General features: G+C 46.1%; 1 protein-coding gene across 4 annotated transcripts in view; it reads left to right on the top strand.

The window, feature by feature from the left end:
- Palm2akap2 (PALM2 and AKAP2 fusion) overlaps nt 1–22,052 on the top strand; it is a 409,045-nt gene that overhangs the window by 188,967 nt on the left and 198,026 nt on the right. For all 4 annotated transcript variants that reach the window (XM_075967151.1, XM_075967150.1, XM_075967149.1 and 1 more), the window contains one exon: nt 1,041–1,171. In XM_075967151.1, coding sequence (XP_075823266.1) covers nt 1,041–1,171 — 131 coding nt within the window. The remainder of the gene's footprint in view (nt 1–1,040; nt 1,172–22,052) is intronic.

Raw genomic sequence — 22,052 nt, 5'->3', positions numbered from 1 at the left:
AGCGCCCTCTTCTGGATTTTTAGGGCACCTGCACTCACATATGTGCACACACACACAAATACATACACACTAAAAAACTTTAAATAAATTGTTTAAAAGCCTTGATAATGTGGAAATATGGCAAGATATTCACAATTATTAAATCTGGGTATATATTTTTATGTTTACTCTATTTTTGATTTTTTTAAAAAAAAAGAATGGGCCGGGCGGTGGTGGCACATGCCTTTAATCCCAGCACTCGGGAGGCAGAGGCAGGCGGATCTCTGTGAGTTCGAGACCAGCCTGGTCTAAAGAGCTAGTTCCAGGACAGGCTCCAAAGCCACAGAGAAACCCTGTCTCAAAAAACAAAAAATAAAATAAAATAAAATAAAATAAAGAATGGTTAATAATAGAAAGCACAGACACCAACCACACTCTCTCAAGGTCATCCTTTCCCCAGGTCAGGGCATCAGTAAGGCTGGTGCCTTACTTCGTGTAGGTCTCTGCTGAAATGTCACCTCATCAATGAAGCCCTTGAGACCCAGCTCATAAACACAGCAATGCTTTCTTTATTCCTCTCCCTACTTCCTGAATTTGCAGAGTCACTCTGGGGGTGCATCTATATGTGCATGCATGTGTGTGAGCATATATATGGAAATACACACATATGCATGTATCTGCATATGTGAGCAGAAACTATGCCTTCTTTCCCTTCTTACTGGAATAGAAGGTGTGTAAGGCAGGAATTGGTTTTTTGTTTGTTTGGTTGTTTGATTGTCTTGTTGTTTGGTTGGTTTTTGGCAACCAGACTAGTACTGGGTAGGTTCTCAATAATTACACAACTGAATTTAAGAACATAATAAAACAAAAAGATGTAGAAAAAGCACAGTCCAGGAATCCTAGTTGCTTGGCCAAGCAGAAGTAGACAGCCATGGCAGGGAGTCAGCCAGTGGTCAAGCTGAACGGTTGAGTGGTGGATCTGATGAAGAAGACCTGCCAGTCCGGAGAAAGTGTGGGCCCAAAGGTATCATCTTACCTGTTGTCTTCCCTCCTCCCCACAGTCCAAAGTGCTCCGGGAAAAATGGCTGCTGCAGGGTATGCCTGCGGGAACAGCAGAGGAGGAGGAAGCCAGGAGGCGGCAGTCTGAGGAGGATGAGCTCAAAGTCAAGCAGCTTGAAGAGAACGTTCAGAGGTAGGTGATTCCCGGTCTGCAGTAACTGCTGCTCTCCTGTAGGGGCCACTTCCTCTGTGCTTCGACCTTTTCCTGGGGCTGACGACTTGCCTTCCTAAATAGATACTGGTTGTCTAGCTTCTGTGTAAATCAGTGTTATTCCTAATAATGCTAATACTGTATTGGTCTATAATACACTACAGAGATGTCTTCTCCAGCCAATGAGGTACTATAAGAAGTTTGCCCTTTGTCAAATGCTCTTTGCAGCTCTCCTATCAGCTTTTGTCTTTTCTCTTTGTCAGTCTGGCTGTTGGCTGCTATGGCCACTGTGAAGGGTTTCTGCATAGATTCACCCCATGTGATTGGTTGAGATAGGAGAATTGCAGCCAAGGCTCTTGGAACTACGATAAAGAGAGCATAGGAAGGAAGAGGCTGTGTGCCGGAGCTCAGTAGATCAGCTTTGCTCGGCCTCCTTGAACTGCTCAGCGAGTGCATTCCTTCCCTGACTGCCCTCAACCAGCTTCTGACTATTTTGATATAGAAGATAGGCAACCTGTCTGTGGCCAAGAAACTGATCAGACCCATTCATGAGCAAAAGGAGAGGCTTCTCTTTGGCAACTCTAACTGTCCCAGGCCTCAGGACACCTAGACAGAGGTAGGAGCTGAGGATGGAAGGTAGTGTGTATACAACCCGTAGAACCAAGTCTCTCCAACCAACCAATTCCACCAAATTCTGCCTGAGCCCTTCCCTCTGGCCCTCCATCTCTTCCTGAGGCTGAAGCAAAGGCTTGACAGATGCATCAGGAGGCAGGAGAAACTCCAGATCAAGACCAGTTTAGGATACATAGTCAAATCCTGTCTCCAACTAACTAACCAACTAACTCACAAGTGTGTCAGGTCTCTAGGTTATCAACCTGTGGGTCGTGACCCCTTTGGGCCATATATTGATACCATGTATATCTGATGTTTGCATTACAATTCATAACAGTAAATAAATTGTACTTATGAAGTAGCAACAAAAATAATTCTATGATTGGGGTCACCAAAACATGAGGAACTGTAGTAAAGGGTCACAGCGTGAGGAAGGTTGTGAACCACTGCTCTAAAGGAACAGAATTGAGAGAATGAATATATTATAAAGGGAGATTAGATTGGTTTACATGATAAGGTCTAGATCAGTCAACAATGGCTGATTAACAAAGGAGATACCAAGAATCTGGTAGCTATTCTGTCCACAGTCTCAGTGTGGCGCTGTAGGCCTGGCGGATTCTGCGAAGAGATGTTGGTCTCCAGTCTACATGTAGAAGCCCAGAGAAGCTGGTGCTGCTATCAGTAAGGAAAGCAGCAATCACAGCAATAGGTTAGAGTGGAGGATGAAGAACTCATACATAGGTCTTTGGAAACTTCTTGGAGCCCTTTGAAGAGTGAAAGGACCCAGACAGAGAAAAGAAGCCATAGTGAACTGTAGGAGTGAGGGGCTAAGTGAGCCCCCGACCCAATGTCAGGGGCTACTCTGCCTGGCCTGCCAGGAACTGGACTCATAGGCCCTGGATTTGTACCAGAGAAGCTGTGTTCTCAGGGCTCTTGTGTATGAGCAAGGCTGTTGTGTGCACCTTCTCCTCCTCCAGGCCTCCTGATGGTCCTTCCTACTCTGGAATTTGATTTCTGCTTCCCCTCCTCTTGTATTCTTTCCCTGGTAGATTGAGTCACTGTTGTGCAACAGGCTTGGGATCAGAGATGTTTACATTTGAGATTTTAATATTTTCTTATTTCAGCACCTTTGCTATATACAATGAGATGCCTTGGAGATAGAATCACAAAATGTGTTTGTTGTATACATATACCTTATATGTAGTCTGTAGGTAGCCTTTTCATAGTTTTTCATTTAAAACAAACTTTGTACATTGACCCATTGAGGGCAGGTAAGGAGAGGTCTGCTTGTCAATAGTCATGAAGGTTCAGATGTGGAAGCATTTCTAATTGTAAGCCTTTGGATTAAGTATGTTCAACCTTTATAGGCTTTCATGTCTTGACATCCCAGTCCCAAGGGAAGAAGGGGACTGCCATCCCTCATGCTGTCAGGAACACTCATTCCCCTGGGATACTTCTGTGGGGTTGGGCACAGTTGAGTTCTGTCTCAATTCAACAGAGGGCTATTGGAACAGCTGTCAGGCTCATGGTAGACATAAGCTCCCTGCTGTGTGACAAAGTCTAAGGCTTGGCCGCAGGTCTCCGCTTGCTTTGGTTGAGCTCAGCTAAATGGCTCTAAGCTGTAGGTGGGATGCATCTGCTTTTATTTTCTGCACACCAACAGGCCACGGGCTGCTCTTACTGTCTTTCTCTGGCAATAACAAAGGGACTGGAGAGATGAGCAGAAACAAGGCCTACACTTAGAACTGCCCATAAACTAGAGGCTAAAGCATGCTGGTAGCCACGCCCTGTGAAGAAGAGGAGATAGGAGATCAACTTTTGGTGGAGGAAAAGCAGATAAGAGAAGGGTAAAGGGTGGGGGCAAATAAATCCATCTTCCATAATCATGATTGTTGAGCTGAAAAGGAAAACCACAGAAGAGTCAGTTGTTGAGAAAGAATAAAAACTCAAACAGCACAATAGGGGCAGAGGCAGTGAGGGAAGAGGATAAAGAGAGGTTTGGGGGTCCTGTCCAGAGTCTGATCTTTACTGAACAGGAAAACCCAGAAGTGACTTTCAGACAGGATGTCACAGAACCTCCGAATAAAGGAATTTATGCAACCAAACATCACTCTGTAGCTCCAGCCTTCCACCCACTGCTCTGAGCTCTGAGTCACTCCCTTGCGATGCATTAGATTCTCTTAGAAGGGACATGTGGTTCTGTTTGCGAATACTAAAGTAAGCCCAGCATGGCGACGTGGTTTTTGTGGTCTCTATACCCTGGAAGTGGAAGCAGAAAAATCCAGCAGTTCAAGGTCATCTTAGGCCAGTCCTGGCTGCCTGAGATGCACTCTCCATTCAAACTGGGTGTAGCTCAGTTGGTAGAGCACTTGCCTGGCATGCAGAAGGTCCTGGGTTTGATCCCTAGCTCTGTATACACCCATATACATCAGTTACAGTGGTGCACACCTGTATCTCAACACTTGGGAAGTGGAGTCAAGAGGGTGATAATCTGAAGGCCATCCTCTGCTACCTAGAGAGTTTGAGGCCAGCCAAAGAGGAGAGCAAGAGCCTTGCCCCTAGAGGAGGTAGCTCGTCACTGTTTTCTGCTCTCTTCTGGGTTGTGGCAATCAGCATTCTGTTCTTGAGTTGCTGGATATCAATGAGGCAAAAAAAAAAAAAAAAAAAACAACCAATGAGGGTCTTTGAAAGCAGATTTTATACACATTCCTTGTTTTTTCAAAAACAAATCTCAGATGCCAACATCTGTGGGCTTTGCTTCCTTTTGGAATATTCTACTGAGGAATCCCACAGTCAACTATTATGAGTGTCTCGGCATGGCCCTAGAGTCAAGCGGACCTCACAGTGGTGCTCTTGGAGATTTTAGGCAGCCAGATCCAGAATAGCTTGCTCTGTTCCCGTCAACAGGCCTTGTGGGTTTTTTTCCCACTTTCTAATGCATTCATGATTTTTCTCACTGCTGTGGCAAAATACCAGACAGAAACAACGTAAGAGAGGGAGGGTTTGTTTAGGGTCCTGGCTTTCAAGGGGTCGCAGTTGTCAGTCTCCGTGCGCTTGGATGAGATATCGCAGCAGCGGGCACGTGTGGCCGTGGCTGTCCTCATGACAGAAAAGACCAAGAGAGGAGAGAATGCTGGTCCTCCGCTGGCTTTCTTCATTTTCTTCCTTTATTCCACCGAGGCCCCCAGCTCTGGAATTGGTGCTACACACATTCAGGTCGGGTCTCATTTGGGAACACCCTCACTGATACATTCTGGAAGAAGAGGTGGAGGGAGAAAAAGAGGGATGGAAATGGAAAAAGAAAGGATGGAGAGAGAAAGAGGAGGGAGAAGCCCCAGTTCACCAACTAACTGCCTAGGTAACTTGAAATCTGATCTAGTTGACAAATGGAGCTTACCCATCATAAATTAGGTCTTATTCAAAGGTATAGTGTATTCTTAAATTTCATTGATTAATGATAACTTGAGACAAAATTTGCTCCTCTCTCTCACTCCTTGGAATTATTCCAGTGAAGTTGGGAAATCTCCCGGAATAGTAAATGAAATAGAATGAACTCTCAGCTCTGTGGGCAGTTCTCTGTGTGACTGGGCAATCTCTCACTGTCTCTGGCCTCTTTCCTCATCTCGTCAGTGAGAGGTCTCTCGGGATCGTCTAACCATGACATTTTGAGGTTCTCTCATCTGAGGAGTTGGCTAGAGAGCCTTCCTTTAAACAAATACACCTGTGCAAAGAAATGTCCCTGGGGTGGCAGGAAGTGGCTTTGGATACAGGTCAGAATATGGGGGAGGTGTTTATAAGTTCTCAGGAAACAAAAGGCCCATTTGTAAGTAACTGATTCACTGCAGAGATGACTAACCCATCCGAACAGCTGTCAGTTCGAAAATATGTCACATCAAATATTCACTGAATAAAATATTGAAGTCTCAGTTGCTAAGCAGGAGAAGGCCATGTAGCTTTCAAAACAAAAAAAAAAAATCAAGATACAAGATACAAGTGGGTTAGTCCACTTTTTCTCTGATTGTCTCTGATGCTTATCAGAATGCATTCTTAAGAGTTTCCAAACAGGTAGAAACCTTAGGCTTGAGTGTGTATGCGTTGTGCCATGGGATTTGGCAACCGCTGAGACAGCCCTCACTCATGGCTATTCTGGAACCAGCACCCATGGAAATGTTCTTTGAAATTACAAAGGATGCTTACTTGGGATTCACTGTGTTCTCTGGACTTGCTATTTTTAGCTCTGTGGTGTGCTGTTCTTTTGAAGTAGGCGCGGGACAGTCCACACTGGCGTGCTCCACTGTTGCTGTCCCAGCCTGGGTTCCTGCCCCACATGCGCAAGCACACTCCCAAATACAGCCTATTGAGAGTTGCCGTTTTCCCAAACCAAAACAATACTATATACTACATACAATACTATATACTACATATAAGTAGGCTAGTTACTGCAATTGTATCTTCCACTGTTAGCTCCTTTACAAGTGTTCTTTTATGATAAAGTCTTTTGAGACACATGTTACCAAGTGCAATCATGCTAACATTCATGTCATGCTGTAGGAAGATGGACAGGCAACATGTTCCTCCTCAACCCCAGAAATGCTTTGCGTTGAGAAATATATTGTTTTCCCATGACTTGGGAAGTGGAAGCTCCAACCTCCCGCTACCAGTTTTCATGACTGGAGAGACAGCCTCCTTCAGGTTCATGCAGGAATTGCAGGCTCCACTTTGGGGGTGGCTCCCTTTGGTCTCTTTCTGGTGCTCTTTAATCCCGAGTGTAGCCTCTTACCTGAGCACAGCCTGACTCTCTGCTGGTGTACCATTATGTAAAAGCCTCCCAGTGGAGCACAGTGGGTGAACCTGCACCACCAAATTTGACCAGACTTGGAGTCCGGACTCTGCATGTATGAGCTGATGGTGACTAACCATGTGATGTCTCTGTGGTTGAGATCTGTTAACTGTGCACTGATGAAAACAGTGCCCACCTTGCAGGGTATGTATAGTGCATGAAGGTCCCATGCAACCGTATAGAGCCAGGTACAGCAAGCTGAACATGAGCAGAACACTGTCACTATCTGTTCCATCTCTTTGGAGCAGGGTTTCTTACAACACAACTGTAATTTTAGGGCCAACATTATTTGTTGTTGGAGGCTATCTTATACCTTGCATGAAGTTTAATAATATCCCTGGCTTGACCTAGGGATAGCTTCCGGTTGTTCCATGCCCCAACTCTAGTTAGTACAAAAAAAAAAATTACTCCAGACCATACTAACTGTCCCGAGTAACAAAATCACTCCAGATAGGCCACGTAGAAAGCCTAGAGTTATCTGTTATTGGCTGTTTTCTATCACTGGGACAAAATACTTGAGAAAAATCAAATTAAAGGTAGAAAATTTATTTGAGCTTAGGGTTTCAGAGATTTGCATCCATGGACACTTGACTCCATTGTTTCTGGACCTGTAGTGAGGCAGGGTATGTAATAGGAGAGCAAAGGTGATTGCCTGCAGTAGCCAGGAAGCAGAGAGTGAGCTCATGTGTGTGGCAGAGGGCATCCCGCAAGCCCTGGGAAGCTGCAACTCTGCACATGAATTCATTATCTGCAGTAAGGGCCCAAGGCCTTGCCTCTCAACACTGCTGCCATGGATTCATATCCAGCTTGTTAAATGATACCCCCAAGACCCCACCTCTGAACACTAGAGAAAAAGCCTATAAAACTGTCTCTAGGAGGAGCTTAAAATTTAAACCAGCCAGCCATGGTAATACAATTTCAGCACTTGAGACGGAGGCAGGAGGATCATGGTTTAAGGCCGTCATGCTGAGCTATATGTTGGGAGCCTGTCTCAAAATTTAAAACTGGCTGTAAATGGATTTCTCTTTGGGCTGCCAACTTGCAAAAAAAATGACATGGAAACTTATTATTAATTATGAAAGCCTTAGCTTAGGCGTGTTCCTAACTAGTTCTCATAACAACCCATTTCTTTCAATTTACTTTCTTTCATGTGGCTTGGTTAGCTTTACTCCATACTGCCTGGCCCGCTTCCTCGGTGCCTAGCTGACGACTCCTTTCTTCTTCCCAGAATTTCTGATCAGAATTCCCTTCTATACCTCCTGCCTAGCTATTGGCCGTTCAGTTTTTTTTTTATCAAACCCATCATAATGACATATCTTAACACAGTATAATTGAATATCTTGCAACCACAGGCTGGGTGTAGCACAGGCCCTTAATTCCAGCACATGGGAGGCAGAGGCAGGCAGATCTCTGTGAGTTCGAGGCCAGCCTGGTCTACAGAGTGAGTTCCAAGATAGACAGAGCTGTGTAAGTAGACCCTGTCTCCAAGACAACAAAATTCAAAATTGGAAGAAAAAAAGGCAAACCAGAGCACAGGTGTTGACTTTAGAGTACAGAACCTTGAAGTGGTTCTCACCCGCCTTAAAGCATCAAGACAGGAAAGTACCCTGTTGGTACACCCACTGCTGTGCTGGCTTTGCAAAGGCAGTCCTTTTAGGGCCGCTCATAAAGCCACAGACTTTAGGCACGAGTCAGTTACCTGGCTGACTCTTAGCTGAGTCTGCAATGGCGCTGGGGAGCCACAGGTGATAAGCATTCCCTCCTCAAAGGCTGAGAGTGACAGGGAGCCTGCAAAATCAAACAATTCCGGTTAGAGCAAGTGTCATTGCAAAGGACCCTGCTTTGGCATGAAAACTCTATTCCTGCGGTTTCCAGCCTCTCTCTGGTCCCCTCCCTACCTTCCTGGGACCACACAGAAAAGACCTTCTTCATAGACAGTTGAAGCCAGGATGCTTACAATTTGTGTCAGCTTCGGACACCAGCACCGCAAAACCTCTTAAACTGTACTCCAGGTTTTCAGTGTGACTCGGTGACAGGAACATCCTGTCCCAAGCACTGTACCCCACACTGGCTTTTCAGAAGTCATTAGAACGGTGGTTCTCAACTTGTGGGTGGTGACTCACTTGGAGGTCTCGTAGCCAATATCCTGGTATCAGATATTTGCATTATGATTCATAACAGTAGCAAAATTGCAGTTACGAAGTACCAACAAAAATGTTCTTATGGCTGGGGTCACCACAACATCAGGAACTGTTTTGAAGGGTCACAGCATTAGGAAGGTTGAGAACCCCTGCATTAGCATCAGCTTGTTTGGTGTTTAGCAATGTAGAATCAAGAACGATAAAGATGATGGGCACATTTCATGCAAAGACTGAGCCCATGGAAGAGCCTAACACGAGGAATGCTTACAGCTTCCCACCTTCTGGACAGTTGCTACAATTGAAGGAGCTGGGCAAAGACATCTTCTTTGATAATTGATTCCAAACCTTTGGTTTATGGCAAGCCCCAAGTTTCTTTTCTACAACAAACTTCAAAAATAGTAATTTTCAAATCTGAAAGTATTGTGTGCCTATCGCTTGTAATATTATTTCCTCCCCTTCTGCTTTCTTGGTAGACTGGAAGTGATGATGCTTCTGTTGATAATTTCTTACATGCCTTTCACTCCTCATCCATCCTGAAGGTGGTGTGTGAGATAGAGTATTGGCTCTGCTGTTCCAATGTAATACGTGAGGCTGGCAACTTTATAAAGAGATATGTTTGTCTTAACAGTTTTAGAGGGAGGCACAGACACACACACACACAAAACCATCAGCAAATGTGATGGTGCCAATTCTGGTGAGGATCCCTTGATGGCCTCACATCTTGTTAGATGATGTCACATGATGTCACAGCAGAAGTGTGTATGAGAAGAGATGCCATGCTAGGATACAAATCGGACAGTGATTCTGGAACCAGGATTTCTCGCTTATTATAATACCTGGTTCTTACAGGAACTCAGGACTCCCAGTGACCTAAACAAAAGCTGACCTGAGCCCAGCCCTTTAAAGGTCCTACCCCCTCTCAGCATTGTCCTATGGGGGACTAGACTCCAAAACCAGGTACTTTTGCAGATATACAGATGCTTAAGCCCCCTTCCTCTGCAGAACCCGGTTCCTTAGCACACTAATGCAATGCTCTTCCTTCTCCCAGCCAGAACCACCTCCGACATCTAGGCTCCCTCACCGAAAGCTGAAACTCTAAACCTTGGCAGTGAGTGCGAGTGAGTGACGTTAGAGGGATGGGCAGTACCAGGAAGGTTGAGTAGGGGTGGGCGAATTAGCAGCCCATTTCCCAAAGTCATGGTTCTCATTCCCTTTCTGAAGCTTTTTTTAATAACATATTTGGAGCACAGTGTTCCATTTTGTTTGTACAACAGCGCATTAAGGACCGGAGGCCTGCATGTGACCTTTCTAAAACCACAGGATTCACGGGACCTCTTGCTTCCTGCTGGCCAGAAGCTTCTCTTGTCTTACTGCTAGGCCACTTTGTCTCCTTGGAAACAGAATCTCTACTAGAATAAAACCTGCTCAGGGCATCCTAATGTCATTCCTCAAGCAGGGAAATACAAAGGTAAAGGGGGGGGATGTCTGATTACTGCTGGTGCCCAGAGACTTGCAGGGACACTGCAGAGTAGGAATGTCCCTTTTGTTATGCTGTGTGGCACAAGAGCTGCTGTCTGTGCTAGTCTGCTGTCTGTCACTGTCATAAACAGGGACCGGAACAACCTGGGGGGAGAAAGGGTTGATTTAGCTCATACCTTGACATCACAGTCCATCACTGAGGGAAGTCAGGACAAGAACTCAGTCAAGTAGGAGCCTAGAGGCAGGGACTGAAGCAGACAGAGGCCATGGAGGACTTGCTTACTGACTTGTTCCCAGACTCACTCTCCTGTTGGTTTTTGTTGGTTGGTTGGTTAGTTGTTTGTTTGTTGTTGGTTGGTTGGTTGGTTGGTTGATGGTTGGTTGGTTGGTTGATGGTTGGTTGGTTAGTTGTTTGTTTGTTTGTTGTTTGTTTGTTTGTTGTTGGTTAGTTGGCTTTGTTTGGTTGTTGTTTTAAAACAAGGGCTCATTACGTAACCATAATGGCTGGTCTAGAGCTCCATATGTAGACCAAGATGGCATTACACTCATGGAGATCTGCCTGCCTCTGCCACCCTTCCCCCATCAGTTATTTTTCTTACATAGTCCAGGTCTAGGGGTGGCACTGCTCACAGTGAGCTCCTTCCTCCATCAATCAGTAATTCAAACTCTGCCCCACAGGCATGCTCCCGGGCCAGTCTGATGGAGGCAGTTCCTTAAACTCTGAGGTTCCTTCTCCCTGGGTGTATCAAGTTGACAGCTGAAACTAACTGTGACACGGCCTCAGCCAGCTTCTACATGCCGGGGCCAGACCTCCCTAAATGTCATTGGCTATTAGTTGTCCTAGATGAGCCATGTGGCATCTTGGTGAGATTAGGAGATGCAGCTCCAGCTGAGGTGGAGAGAAATATCACTGCTTTAAAGACTTCTGTTTTGTGGATCCCTCGGCCACATTCTGGGGCAGTGGCAATATGTACAAACATACGTGCCTACTTTTATCCTTGCTGGTTGTTAAAATTCTCACTCTGCCTCATTCTTGAACCACCTCAAACAAGGCCTGCGGTGATGGAGAAGGGGCACAGAGGAGCTCAGGCAAGTCTCCCATCAGTTGTAGAGTGCTGGGGTAACTCCTCTCACAGGAGTAAAAATGGGTCAAGGGGAGGTAGTTACAGCCATGCCCTGTGAGAAAAGTTGAGAAGCAGTTCTGGTTCCAGAGCATTACTCAGTTTCCCTCCTGCCAAGAGGCCCTGGGAAGGCTCTTTTATACTCCTGTGCCATGTTCTCTCTCTCTCTCTCTCTCTCTCTCTCTCTCTCTCTCTCTCTCTCTCTCTCTCTCTCACACACACACACACACACACACACACACACCTCAGCAGGAATTCCAGGATTGTTTCCCACCCCCCGGAAAAACCTGCCAGGTCAGATGGAGGCTGAGAAAGAACATCTCCGAGTGCAGAAAGAACGGGACAATGGAGTAGAAGGATTTGAGAGGAAAGCAGACTGCTGTGTGCAGACCAGACTGGATAAGAGAGAGATGGGAAGTCCCTCCGCAAGCAGTGCTTTTAAAAAGTTGGAAATCGCCAAAATACGTAGTATACGTGAATGAAACTGTCAAAGAATTTTAAAACTTAGCCACGTTTTGCATGTGTATGACTCGTGGGATCTTTCTTGGTCGGCAAGTCCGGGATAATCAAGGGGCGGGGCTCATGGACGAGGCACTTGGAAACTTTCTTCATAGCAGTTTGATGTGGCCATGACATTGAAGGGGTGCTCTGTCTCCCTGTGCTAAAGACTGAATCCAGGACTCTAAGTAAAGGCTGTATCACTAGGCTGCCCCTCCAGCTCCAACAGGCCCCTCTAACTGAAAAGGGCAAGGACAAAGGGGCTTTTGTCACAGACACACAGTGACGTGCTTGTTTCGTGAGCCACACGTTAGCACCAGCTGAGACAGAGTGTGGTAAACTCGGGTCACCACATAATGTTTAAGAAGTATGCCTGCTGCAAACTAGATATCAGAGAGGTCACATTTTCTTTCCTAAACTATATAATATCGCCACTTTCGTTATTTTATACCCCCTTTGTTTATCTGGAAAGTTAATCTCCTCCCCCACCTCTCAATTTAACAGTGGAGAAGCTGAGCATGGCCAAGGCCCCAGGGCTCTCAGGATGGCCCAGCTGGGCCAGGCATTCCCTGCAAACTAAGCCTGGAACTCCCTGTGTGGTCTAAGCCAGCATCAAACTCATGGTTAGCATCCTGCCTCCGCTTCTCAAGTGCTGGGATTTTACGCACGAGCCACCACACAAAGCTGAAAAATACTGGAGTCTTTTAACATCGTGATTGACCCATTCAAAACAAAAAACAAGCTGGGCAGTGGTGGTGAACACCGTTAATCCCAGCACTCGGGAGGCAGAGGCAGGCGGATCTCTGTGAGTGCAAGGCCAGCCTGGTCTACAAGAGCTAGTTCCAGGACAGGAACTAAAAAGCTACAGAGAAACCCTGTCTCGAAAATCCAAAAAACCAAAAAAAAAAAAAAAACCAAAAAAAAAACAAAAAAAAAAAACAAACACAAACAAACAAAGAACGAGTCAATTTCAGTGTGTTTCCATTGGAAGGAAGCTTTAGGGTCAGAGAACATAAACTTTAAAGGCTGTATTGGTATGTGAGCTGAAATTTAACTTTTGAAGGAACCAGACTAGAAAATGAAAACCCTTCCTAGACCTCAGCAAGGCTTTCGTCCCTTCCAGGCCCAAGCAAGATCCCAGATCTAGACTTGAGTTGAGGCATGATGTCATGCTTAGGAAACGGTTGCCCTGTGGATGTGGGAATGGAGCTCAGCTGGCAGTGTGGGCAGGGTGTTATGGGTGTTGTGTGCAGACCAAGCTCACTGGGCTATTCCCAGTTCTGTCACCTGCTATAAACAGCTGACGGGGCCAAGATTCTCTTGGAGGCTGTTGCTATCTCTACTGTGTTGATTCTCCTTCAAGAGGAGGGGAAGCATGGGAGCAGAGTGTGAACAGCATCTCTGTGCTCACACGGTGCATCTTCCATGACAATGGTTGGCCATAGAGTGGTTCTTCTCACAGGTTCTACTAACCGTTTAAAAGGTGGTAATCTCAGGCCTAACCACGGAAGGAGTTCCAAAGAAAAAGATCATAAGAGAAGGTCATGGAGGGTTTGGGGTGCTGGGTGGAGGGAGGTAAAATTTAACCTAGAGATCAAGCAACACTATTAAGATTTTCAGAGTAATGAACCAGGCGGTGGTAGTGCACGCCTTAAATCCCAGCAATCGGGAGGCAGAGGCAGGTGGATCTCTGTAAGTTCAAGTCCAACCTGGTCTACAAAGCTAGTTCCAGGAGAGCCAGAGCTATTACAGAGAAGCCCTGTCTTGAGAAACAAACAAACAAAGTTTAAGCCCTGTCTTGAGAAACAAACAAACAAAGTTTCAGAGTTACCATAACCCATTGGTGGAGCTCGGACACTGCTCTGTGCTTCCATTCGAGGAAAGGTCAGGAAAATAATTCAAGGGCAGCCTGGGAACCAACTGGGAAACATGCTGCTTTAAGTGGAATTTGGCAGGGTTGAGGAAGACAGTGTACCAACAATGGGTGTGCCAGGACACCAGAGCACAAATAAAACTAGTCATTCAAAAAACCCTGAGGTCATGGTGTCTGAGTCAGAGGCAGCATCGGAAGCAGCAGCCTAGAGCTGCGGAGAAGGTGAACTTAAAGCCTGACAACCAATTCAGCTGTGTCCCCACCCCCATTTCTTCTTTCCATCCCAACGGTATTATGGGTCCTCATGGTGTGAGGGCCTCCTCCTCCTCCAGCATGGAGCAGGGGTTCATCTTTCTGTGTCAGACCAAAGCTCCACACCTCGTTAACTGCTGGAGAGCTTGGATGAACTACTTAACTCATCTGCAAACGGGACTCAATGATGAGCTTCTCATTTGCTGATGCACAGTGGCGTGACGACAAGAAAGGTCTAGTGACTTAGCACATAAGAGCCTCCTCCCGCTTCTGCCCTTTGACCTCTTCGGATCCATCAGGGAGGTGGTTCCCTGAGGATTCTGGGCCTCTGTGGCCAGAAGCAGAGACTTCATGAGAGGGACATCCTTTCATTACAAAGCCAGCTCATCTGTTAGTCATTTTACATGGTTTGAGGGCCCTGAAAGGCTATCTGGTAAACCATCAGACTAATGTAGTTATGCTGCTGGATACCCCAGGATGCTGTAGACAGCTCTTGGCTAGGCGAGCTTCCATCACTGATGTCCTGTTAAGTTCAGTGTTTTATGAAGTTAGGGTTACCTAGGAATTTATTTAGTTCTTCAACGCACAGAGTCGGGGTTCAGAACCAATCTAAGAGTCTAAAATCTAAGTCTCCTCAGACCCTCTTTTACTGTGCCCTAGGCCCTGGTTAGATTGTAAATCTGAAATTGCACAGGAGCCATTGCTGTTGGGAAGAATCGTTCTGTCTCTAGGGAGCAGCAGCGCCCTTCCATGGTAAAGAGAAGGGAATGCAGGGATGAAAGCATATGCATCCGTGGGTGCAGGTCCTCACTTGTCTCCATAGATACCAGGCACGCTTCATGCATGGCTCTGTGTTGGGTGCTGGGGTTACTGAGATGACAGAGGCTAGTAGGCTCTGGTAGACTTCATTAGCATCTTGTGTTTGGCCCCATGAACCGATTGTCGCTCTTCGTCTCGATCACTATAACCAGATGTACAGATGAAAGATTGTTCCTCAAATAGGAGACAAGAAACCTATATGCAGGAGTTGGGTAGAGACATGCATGTTGACCCAGCGTGGAGGAACAAGGGCTGTATAGGGCACACCCTGCTGCTTGCCAGAAGAGCCCTGAGCATCAGGCTCCTCAGCACCAACTGGCATCATCTGTAATAGGAAGGACTCCTTGTATTGGGAAGTGCTTGGCTGTTCTGGATCCCAGGGCCATGGGTTGTGTTGTTCATTCTTGGCCTTTTGGCCTACCTGCCATATTCCTGTTTGTCACGTGTACCCTGTAAAAGTCACGTCTCAGTGATGATATTTCCCATGCTTCCAGCCTCTGCCTTTCAGGGCTTGAATCTCTGGGGCTCTCGGCCAGCAACTTTCACAGTTAACTGCTGATGCAAGCCAGGCTCGTGGCTATGTAGCTTGGCTGGAGCCTTCTGCGTGCAACCCTAGGAAGGAAGCGCTGGTCTCCAACGATGACATATTTATATAGCAGTCCGGGCTGAGGACATTTTGGTTCCATAAAATGAACTTTGTCTTCCCAAGACTCAGGACCAAATCTTCAAGAGACACAGTTTCCCACGTACTTCTGTTCATGGGGTGACTTTCCCAACCACTAGATGGCTTCCCAAGCATGCAAGCCTGCCCTGCATGGAGAAACCGAATATGATTTCCTGGAATTTTTAAACTTATCTTATTTTTATTTTTGAAGTACTGAGAAGCAAACCCAGGGCCTCTCACATGTTAGGCAAAGCGGCCTACCACCAGGATCCCTCCCAGCCCAGCCCTATTAGTAATGTAGACATTTAGACATGGATCCAGTGGCCACTCACCATTCTCGAAGCCAATATCCATCCTTGAATGTTCCTGTAATCATTCATTTGATAGACCCTCATGTTCTCCGGAAATTCAGCTTAACCTTAGAAGCTGCAGATGTTCCTGAATCTTTTAGGCCGTGAAGAGAAAACACAGGTTTAAGAAGGCGACTATGAATTTATAAACCAGTATGCTTGGGTTGTCCTGTAAAGCAGTGTGGGCTACATTTAACAGACGAGTCTTTAAATATTAAAACACTGGAATTGACCAGAACAAACCTTTAAACAGTTCTTAACCCATAGCAGGCAGTAGCCTTAGCATTTTAAACTCAAATTCATTTAGTCTTCATAATTTTTAGTTTCATATTCCTAGCTGCCACTATTACATAAATGGGGAAACTGGGGGATAGATGGATTGATTACCCAGTGTTTCATCCAGGAAAGGGCAGAGGGATGTTTATAAAAGTCAGATTGGGGGCTGGAGTGACGGCTTAGCAGCTAAGAGCACTGGCTGCTCTTCCAAAGGACCTGTGTTGGATTCCCAGAACCCCCACAATGGCTTATGATCTATAACTCTAGTTCCAGGGAATCCTCTACCTTCATTTGGCCTCTGAGGCTATTGCTTGAATGTGGTACATAGATATACATGCCGACAAAATGCCCATACATATAAAATAGAAAAAGTAAATAAATCAAAAAAAATTAACCTCAGATTAGTGAGACTCCTAACTCAGCTTATTTGCAGGGTACCCAGCTAGCCTAAAGCAAGCAAGGAGGCTGTACGAATTTACACTGACATGACATGTTTTTGGATGTCTCTCTCTCTCTCTCTCTCAATCCCAATTTTCTTCTCTTTAATGCTGGGATAGAATAATCACCAGTTACTGTGAAAAGAGCCTCGTACACTCAAAAGTGTCCATGGAGAAGTGCTCGGTTGCCATTCTTACCACTGTTGAGTCGAGTGTGGGTTTCGTGGCCATGCAAACATTTTCAAGTGTGGCCCGTGTGGTCATGCATCTGTTTGTTCACACCAAACCATGTGATGCTGGGCCATGGCCTCTACCAGAGATCCCCCCCACACCCAAGCACCTGTCTTGCTTAGAAGTCAAGTTTGGTCTTCCCTGGACTCGGTTTTGTTCGGGACTGTGCTGAGGCTTCCCTGTGCCTTCAGCAGGTGATTGAACAGTTTCAGGAGCCAGGAAAGGTGGAGAGGGGGGTGACTTTTGGTGTGGAACTGACAAATACGGAGATGACCGTGTTTGGGGTGCAAAAGTCAATAGGAAGAAGCCAAGGAAGGCTATCTATTGCTCTAGTGAATGCCTGTAACCCCAGCATTGGGAAGGCAGATGAACAGTCTCACCAAACAGTGTGTGTGTGTGTGTGTGTATGTGTGTGTGTGTGTGTGCCCACAGTTTTAGCATCCTCAATCCCCAAATCCCAAATCTAAAATTCTCCAAAGTTGGAAACTCCTTGGAATGTCATTATGATACCACAATTGGAAAAATCCCATAGCAAGAACCTTTGTTTAATTGATTTAAACAAAATGATTAAAATAGTGAATGTATAAATTGCCATCAGGCTATGCGAATAAAGCTTATGAAAAATATAACTAAGATTTTCATTCTTTCCTCAAAAAATCTTCTTACCCATGAACAAGTATTCCAAAATCTGAAACCAAAGCCAGGAGTAGCAGTGCATGCCTATAATCCCGTCCGTGGAGAAGACAGGCTCAAAGGTCAAGGTCACCCTTAGAACATTGGGACCCCAAAGCCAACCGAGGCTACACGAAGACTCTACAAAAACTGAAATTCAAAATGTCAAGCATTTCAGAAAAAGAACGTCCAGCCTGTTTCCCTGTCCCCAGGACTTACATTTCAAATGGCCTATCAAGTTGTCTCTCTGGCAGAAGGTGGCAACAAAAAGCTTAGGTCTGTAGGCAAATTATTTTGTTTTGATTTTTCCACTTCTGGAATGGAAGTTAGGTTCTCACAAATGCTGGGCCAGGGTTTCCACCTCTGAGCTACGTGTCCAGCACAGCCCCAGAGAAATCTTAAGTGGCATTGTTTTCCTTTGGACCTATTAACAAAAACTCTAACTTGGCTTAAGGAGTCCCATTCACTTTGGCTTTGATCCCTGCTCATGAATCATTTTGCATCTGGAAGTTTCCATCAGGGAGTTCCTGGTATGAAGGAAACTGTACCCTTACAGAGCATGCGGGCCAGAACCCCCAGACGTCTACCTCTATCTCGGCATCACATTCTCATCGTAAAAGCTGTCGCAAAGCGGGAGTGACGTCTTTGGGGCAAAAGTCACTAGAATTCAAATTGTATGGCTATTTTATAGTTATTTTTGTTTGTTTGTTTGTTTCAAAACACCCTAATAAATATTGCAAGACAGTGGTCATCTCAGCTTACTTAAACTGGGCTCAGACCAGCTGATTTTGTACAAACCCCGTTCATCCTAGGCCTTTGTGTCTTGTAGCCGCTAGGGGGCACCCGTGAGCCCCAGCCAGGGCGTTGTTGCTTCTACCTCAAAATCCCAAGGCACAGGAAAGAGCCCTATAGGCCCACACTCTGGCATTTTAAAGATAGAATATTTCTGTTATATCTGTGAGAGAGAAAAATGACAGAGAGATGTTCGAGAGGCTCCAAGGAGGCCAGCAGTGCTGGGCTGCGAGATGCATTCACTGCCTTCGCAGGACGCACTGCTGGGTGCCGCCGACTCAACCACTAGAAGTCTGTGTTTGCTAAGACCCCACAATCATCCCTCAGACTGTGGCTCCAGCCATTGCCTACTGTGGCCCCCTGAGAGCGCTGAGCGGCATCTAAAGTGGGGCTTACTTTAGATGGGAACTTGTCGTGGGAACTTCTCGAGTTGAGACTTTCAGTCCTTGGGAGACTCTAAGTTAGGGGCTTGAAGTTCAAATTTATCCCTTGACTAACACTCAGCCTTAGATCTCTAGATTGGAGAATCTGCCCCCGACAGTCAAATTTCCTCTGCTTTCTCAGGAGGGGGGCCCTGTGGGCCTTGGACCAGTTGGCTGACGTGACTGACCGGGTGAAGCTGAGAAGGAGGAACCCCAGGTCTTGCTGAACACACACAAATTCTAGATACTATGCAACCCCATTTATTTTTAGACACAGTTTCAGTGTTTAATGTTGCTTAATGTTTTTTTTCAGGCCAGCCTGTGGGGCTATACTAGCACACAGAGTTTGGTTAGGGAATCGTCAATGTCTTTATAACAGCCAGCAAATGAAGCTATGGTTCGTGCTGAACATGATGCAGCATAGTTGAGCCAATCTCTTATTTAAATTTTTCTTCTTATTTCATTTATGTATGTATATATGTGTCTGTGTGTTTGTACATACGCGTGTACAGGTGACCATGGAGACCAGAAGAGGGCATTGGCTTCCTCAGAGCTAGAGTGTGTGAGCCACCTAACTTGGGTGCTGGGATCTGAACTCAGATCTTCAAGGTTGAGCAGCGAGCATTCCTAACTGCTGCTGAGCTCTCTCTCCAGCCCCCAACCTCCATTCCTTCTTTAAAACAGATAAACAAGAAACTTAGATTTTCTGCTGCCTTTCAGGATGCATCCTTTTAGTGTGTCATTCATTCCTAAGCCCTCCCACCACTTCCGGCCCTGAGTACCCAGTTGTAGTCCATCTCTTCAGAGATTCTCTCTCACACCCTTGAGCCCTCCCTGTGTTCTTCTGCTTCCTCTGACCATGCTGCCACTTTGGTTGGCATGCCTTCTAAATGCTTCTGTGCCTCAGCAATTTTTGTTTCATCCCGTAAGACCTTGCTATGTATCAAGATCATGAAATCCTGCCCTGCCTTTCCCTAGGCTTCTTTGAAGTCTGTCCTGGATGCTTTCATGTCAACCTGACACAAGCTGGAGTCATTTTGGAAGAAGGAACCTCAATTGAGAAAATGCCCCACTAGTTTGACCTGTAGGTAACGCCCATGGTGCATTTTCTTGATTGATGTATGATGTGGGAGGGTCGGATCAATATGGGTTGTATGCCCTGGATTGATGATCCTGGGTTCTAAAAAAAGTTGTTCAAGCCCTAAGGAGTAAGTCAGTAAGCAGCACCCTCCTTGGCCTCTGCATCAGCTCCTGCCTCCAAGTTCCTGCCCTGTCCTGACTTCCTTCAGTGATGAACAGCGATACAGAAATGTAAGCCATGTAAACCCTTTCCTCCCTAGCTTGCTTTTTGGTCTGGGCGTTTTATCGCAACAATAGAAACCCTAACCGAGACACAGTCCTACAGCACTTCCTAACTAGGGTGTTAGCTTTGTTAAATGCTATGTCACAACTGTTAACACACCTTCCTCTTGAGAGGATGTGTTCCGCCATGTAGAGACCCAGCAGCAATCCCTGCCTCTAGCTCATCACTCTCTTGGTAGACATTGATGAATGACACTGATCATTTTTTTACTTCTCTCTCAAAATCCCAGAGCCCCCTCCTTTACAAGCTGTAATTTCAGTTCCGCTCACCTGGGCTAGGCGCTCTTTTCAGAACAGACTTTCCCCCACTGCCAGGTGTCTGGTCCCAGAGCCTCACATAGGGCAACCCACAGCTGGGCCACAGGCCTGACCACAGCCCCCAGCTTCTGAGAGGAAGGGGCAGGGCCCAGCTCCCTGCCTCTGAGAACCAGCCGGAGAACAATGCCAGGAAGTGTCCAAGTGGGAAACAACCCGCTGGGCTGAGCCCATTCGGGGGAGCTTCCTGATTGGCTTGATCTGCTGTGAGCAGGAACTCTTAGAATAACTTTGGAATTGTCCCAGTGGAGAGACAAAACTTCTCCACTGGAGAGGGGCTGCCACCTGGTGATGGCAAGCCGAGAAAATATGGCTAGAAACACCAGAGGGCTCTAGCGTTTCCTTCAGGGAAGTCTCTTTGGATTTACCTAGCCTCCTTTCTCCTCCCTCCACCCCCCACTGTGGCCATTTTCTGAGCCTCAGGTTCAATGAACCTTCTATTCCTTCTGAATGACTGACATCCTCCCTTCTGGGATTCAAGTAGCAGAGGCCCTGATGGTCCTTTGGTAGCTGGTTAGGCAGCTCAAGGATGCCCATGGTGGCCACGGGAGGAAAGGGCTTCTTTCTCAAACCCTCTTTCTGCAGTAGAATGGGAGGTCTGGCTGTAGATGTACGCTCTTCCCAGCATTGTGGAGGCAGCCCATAACACACTAGATGCTGTTTTCAAGAGGGAGTGGTACCCAGATTCTATTTCTGTTCCAAGGAACAGCCAAGCCAGGGCAAGAGATGGTGTGGATAGAGGTTTCAATCTGCTCCCTCCTCAACCAGCACAGCTCTCTGTGTTTCAAGAGTTAGAAAGAGCCAATTCTCCTGACGTGAGGAGGTACTGAGAGCCATTAGGACAGGAATGTTTTGTTTCTTCTTTGGAGACGGGGTTGTGTTGAGTGGCTGTTGATTTTCAAGGCTCCAGCAAACCCAGCTCTGTATCCGATGGGTGACGCTCATAGCTGTTTAGCCTCTCTCGGCCTCAGCTCATCCTCAGTCAAGGGTGGGGTACAATGGTTAAAAAACTGAACCGTGTCTGTCATTCCTGTGCTATATAGCTTGTGAAATATTCAAAGAATGTTAGCTATTTTCACCACTGCTTGTATTGGACTCTAAATAATCATTTCTTCCAATAGATCTATTTTAATCCATTTTAAAAATAATTTTTATTTAAATGTGTGTGTATATGTTTGTGTGTGTGAATTTATACCACATGTGCATGCTCACAGAGACCAGACAAGGGTTTTAGATCTCTTGGGATTGGAGTTAGAGATGGTTGTGAACCACCTTCTGGGTGTTAGGGATTGAATTTGGGTTCTCTGGAAGAGCAACCCATTCTCTTCAGTCCCAAGTCAGTCTTAAGATTCTAACTTTGGAGTCTTGAAAGCACTGCTTGTCTCCCCAAGAGTGACTTCTAATATATATAACAGATGAAGATGTGTTGATGAAGCTATCTGGATGAACACACACACACACACACACACACACACACACACACACGCACCACCGTAATGGGAAATCCTGAATCAGCAGGAGAGCTAACATGGAGTGCTGAATTTAGACACAAACAGTGAGTAAACAGGGATTTGGACGAGAAGAATGTACCACATAAACAATTCTCACAATCTGGTCTAGGAGCCCAGCCGCTTCCTCCATGACACGTGAATGAAAGGGAATCATGGGGCCAAATGAAGTACATGCCAACACTCCCATCATTCTGGC

The sequence above is a fragment of the Microtus pennsylvanicus genome, chromosome 3, assembly GCF_037038515.1.
Source record: "Microtus pennsylvanicus isolate mMicPen1 chromosome 3, mMicPen1.hap1, whole genome shotgun sequence".
Taxonomy (NCBI): Eukaryota; Metazoa; Chordata; class Mammalia; order Rodentia; family Cricetidae; genus Microtus; species Microtus pennsylvanicus.
The sequence above is the reverse complement of the archived record's forward strand: the minus strand, read 5'-3'. Positions and strand labels throughout refer to the sequence as shown.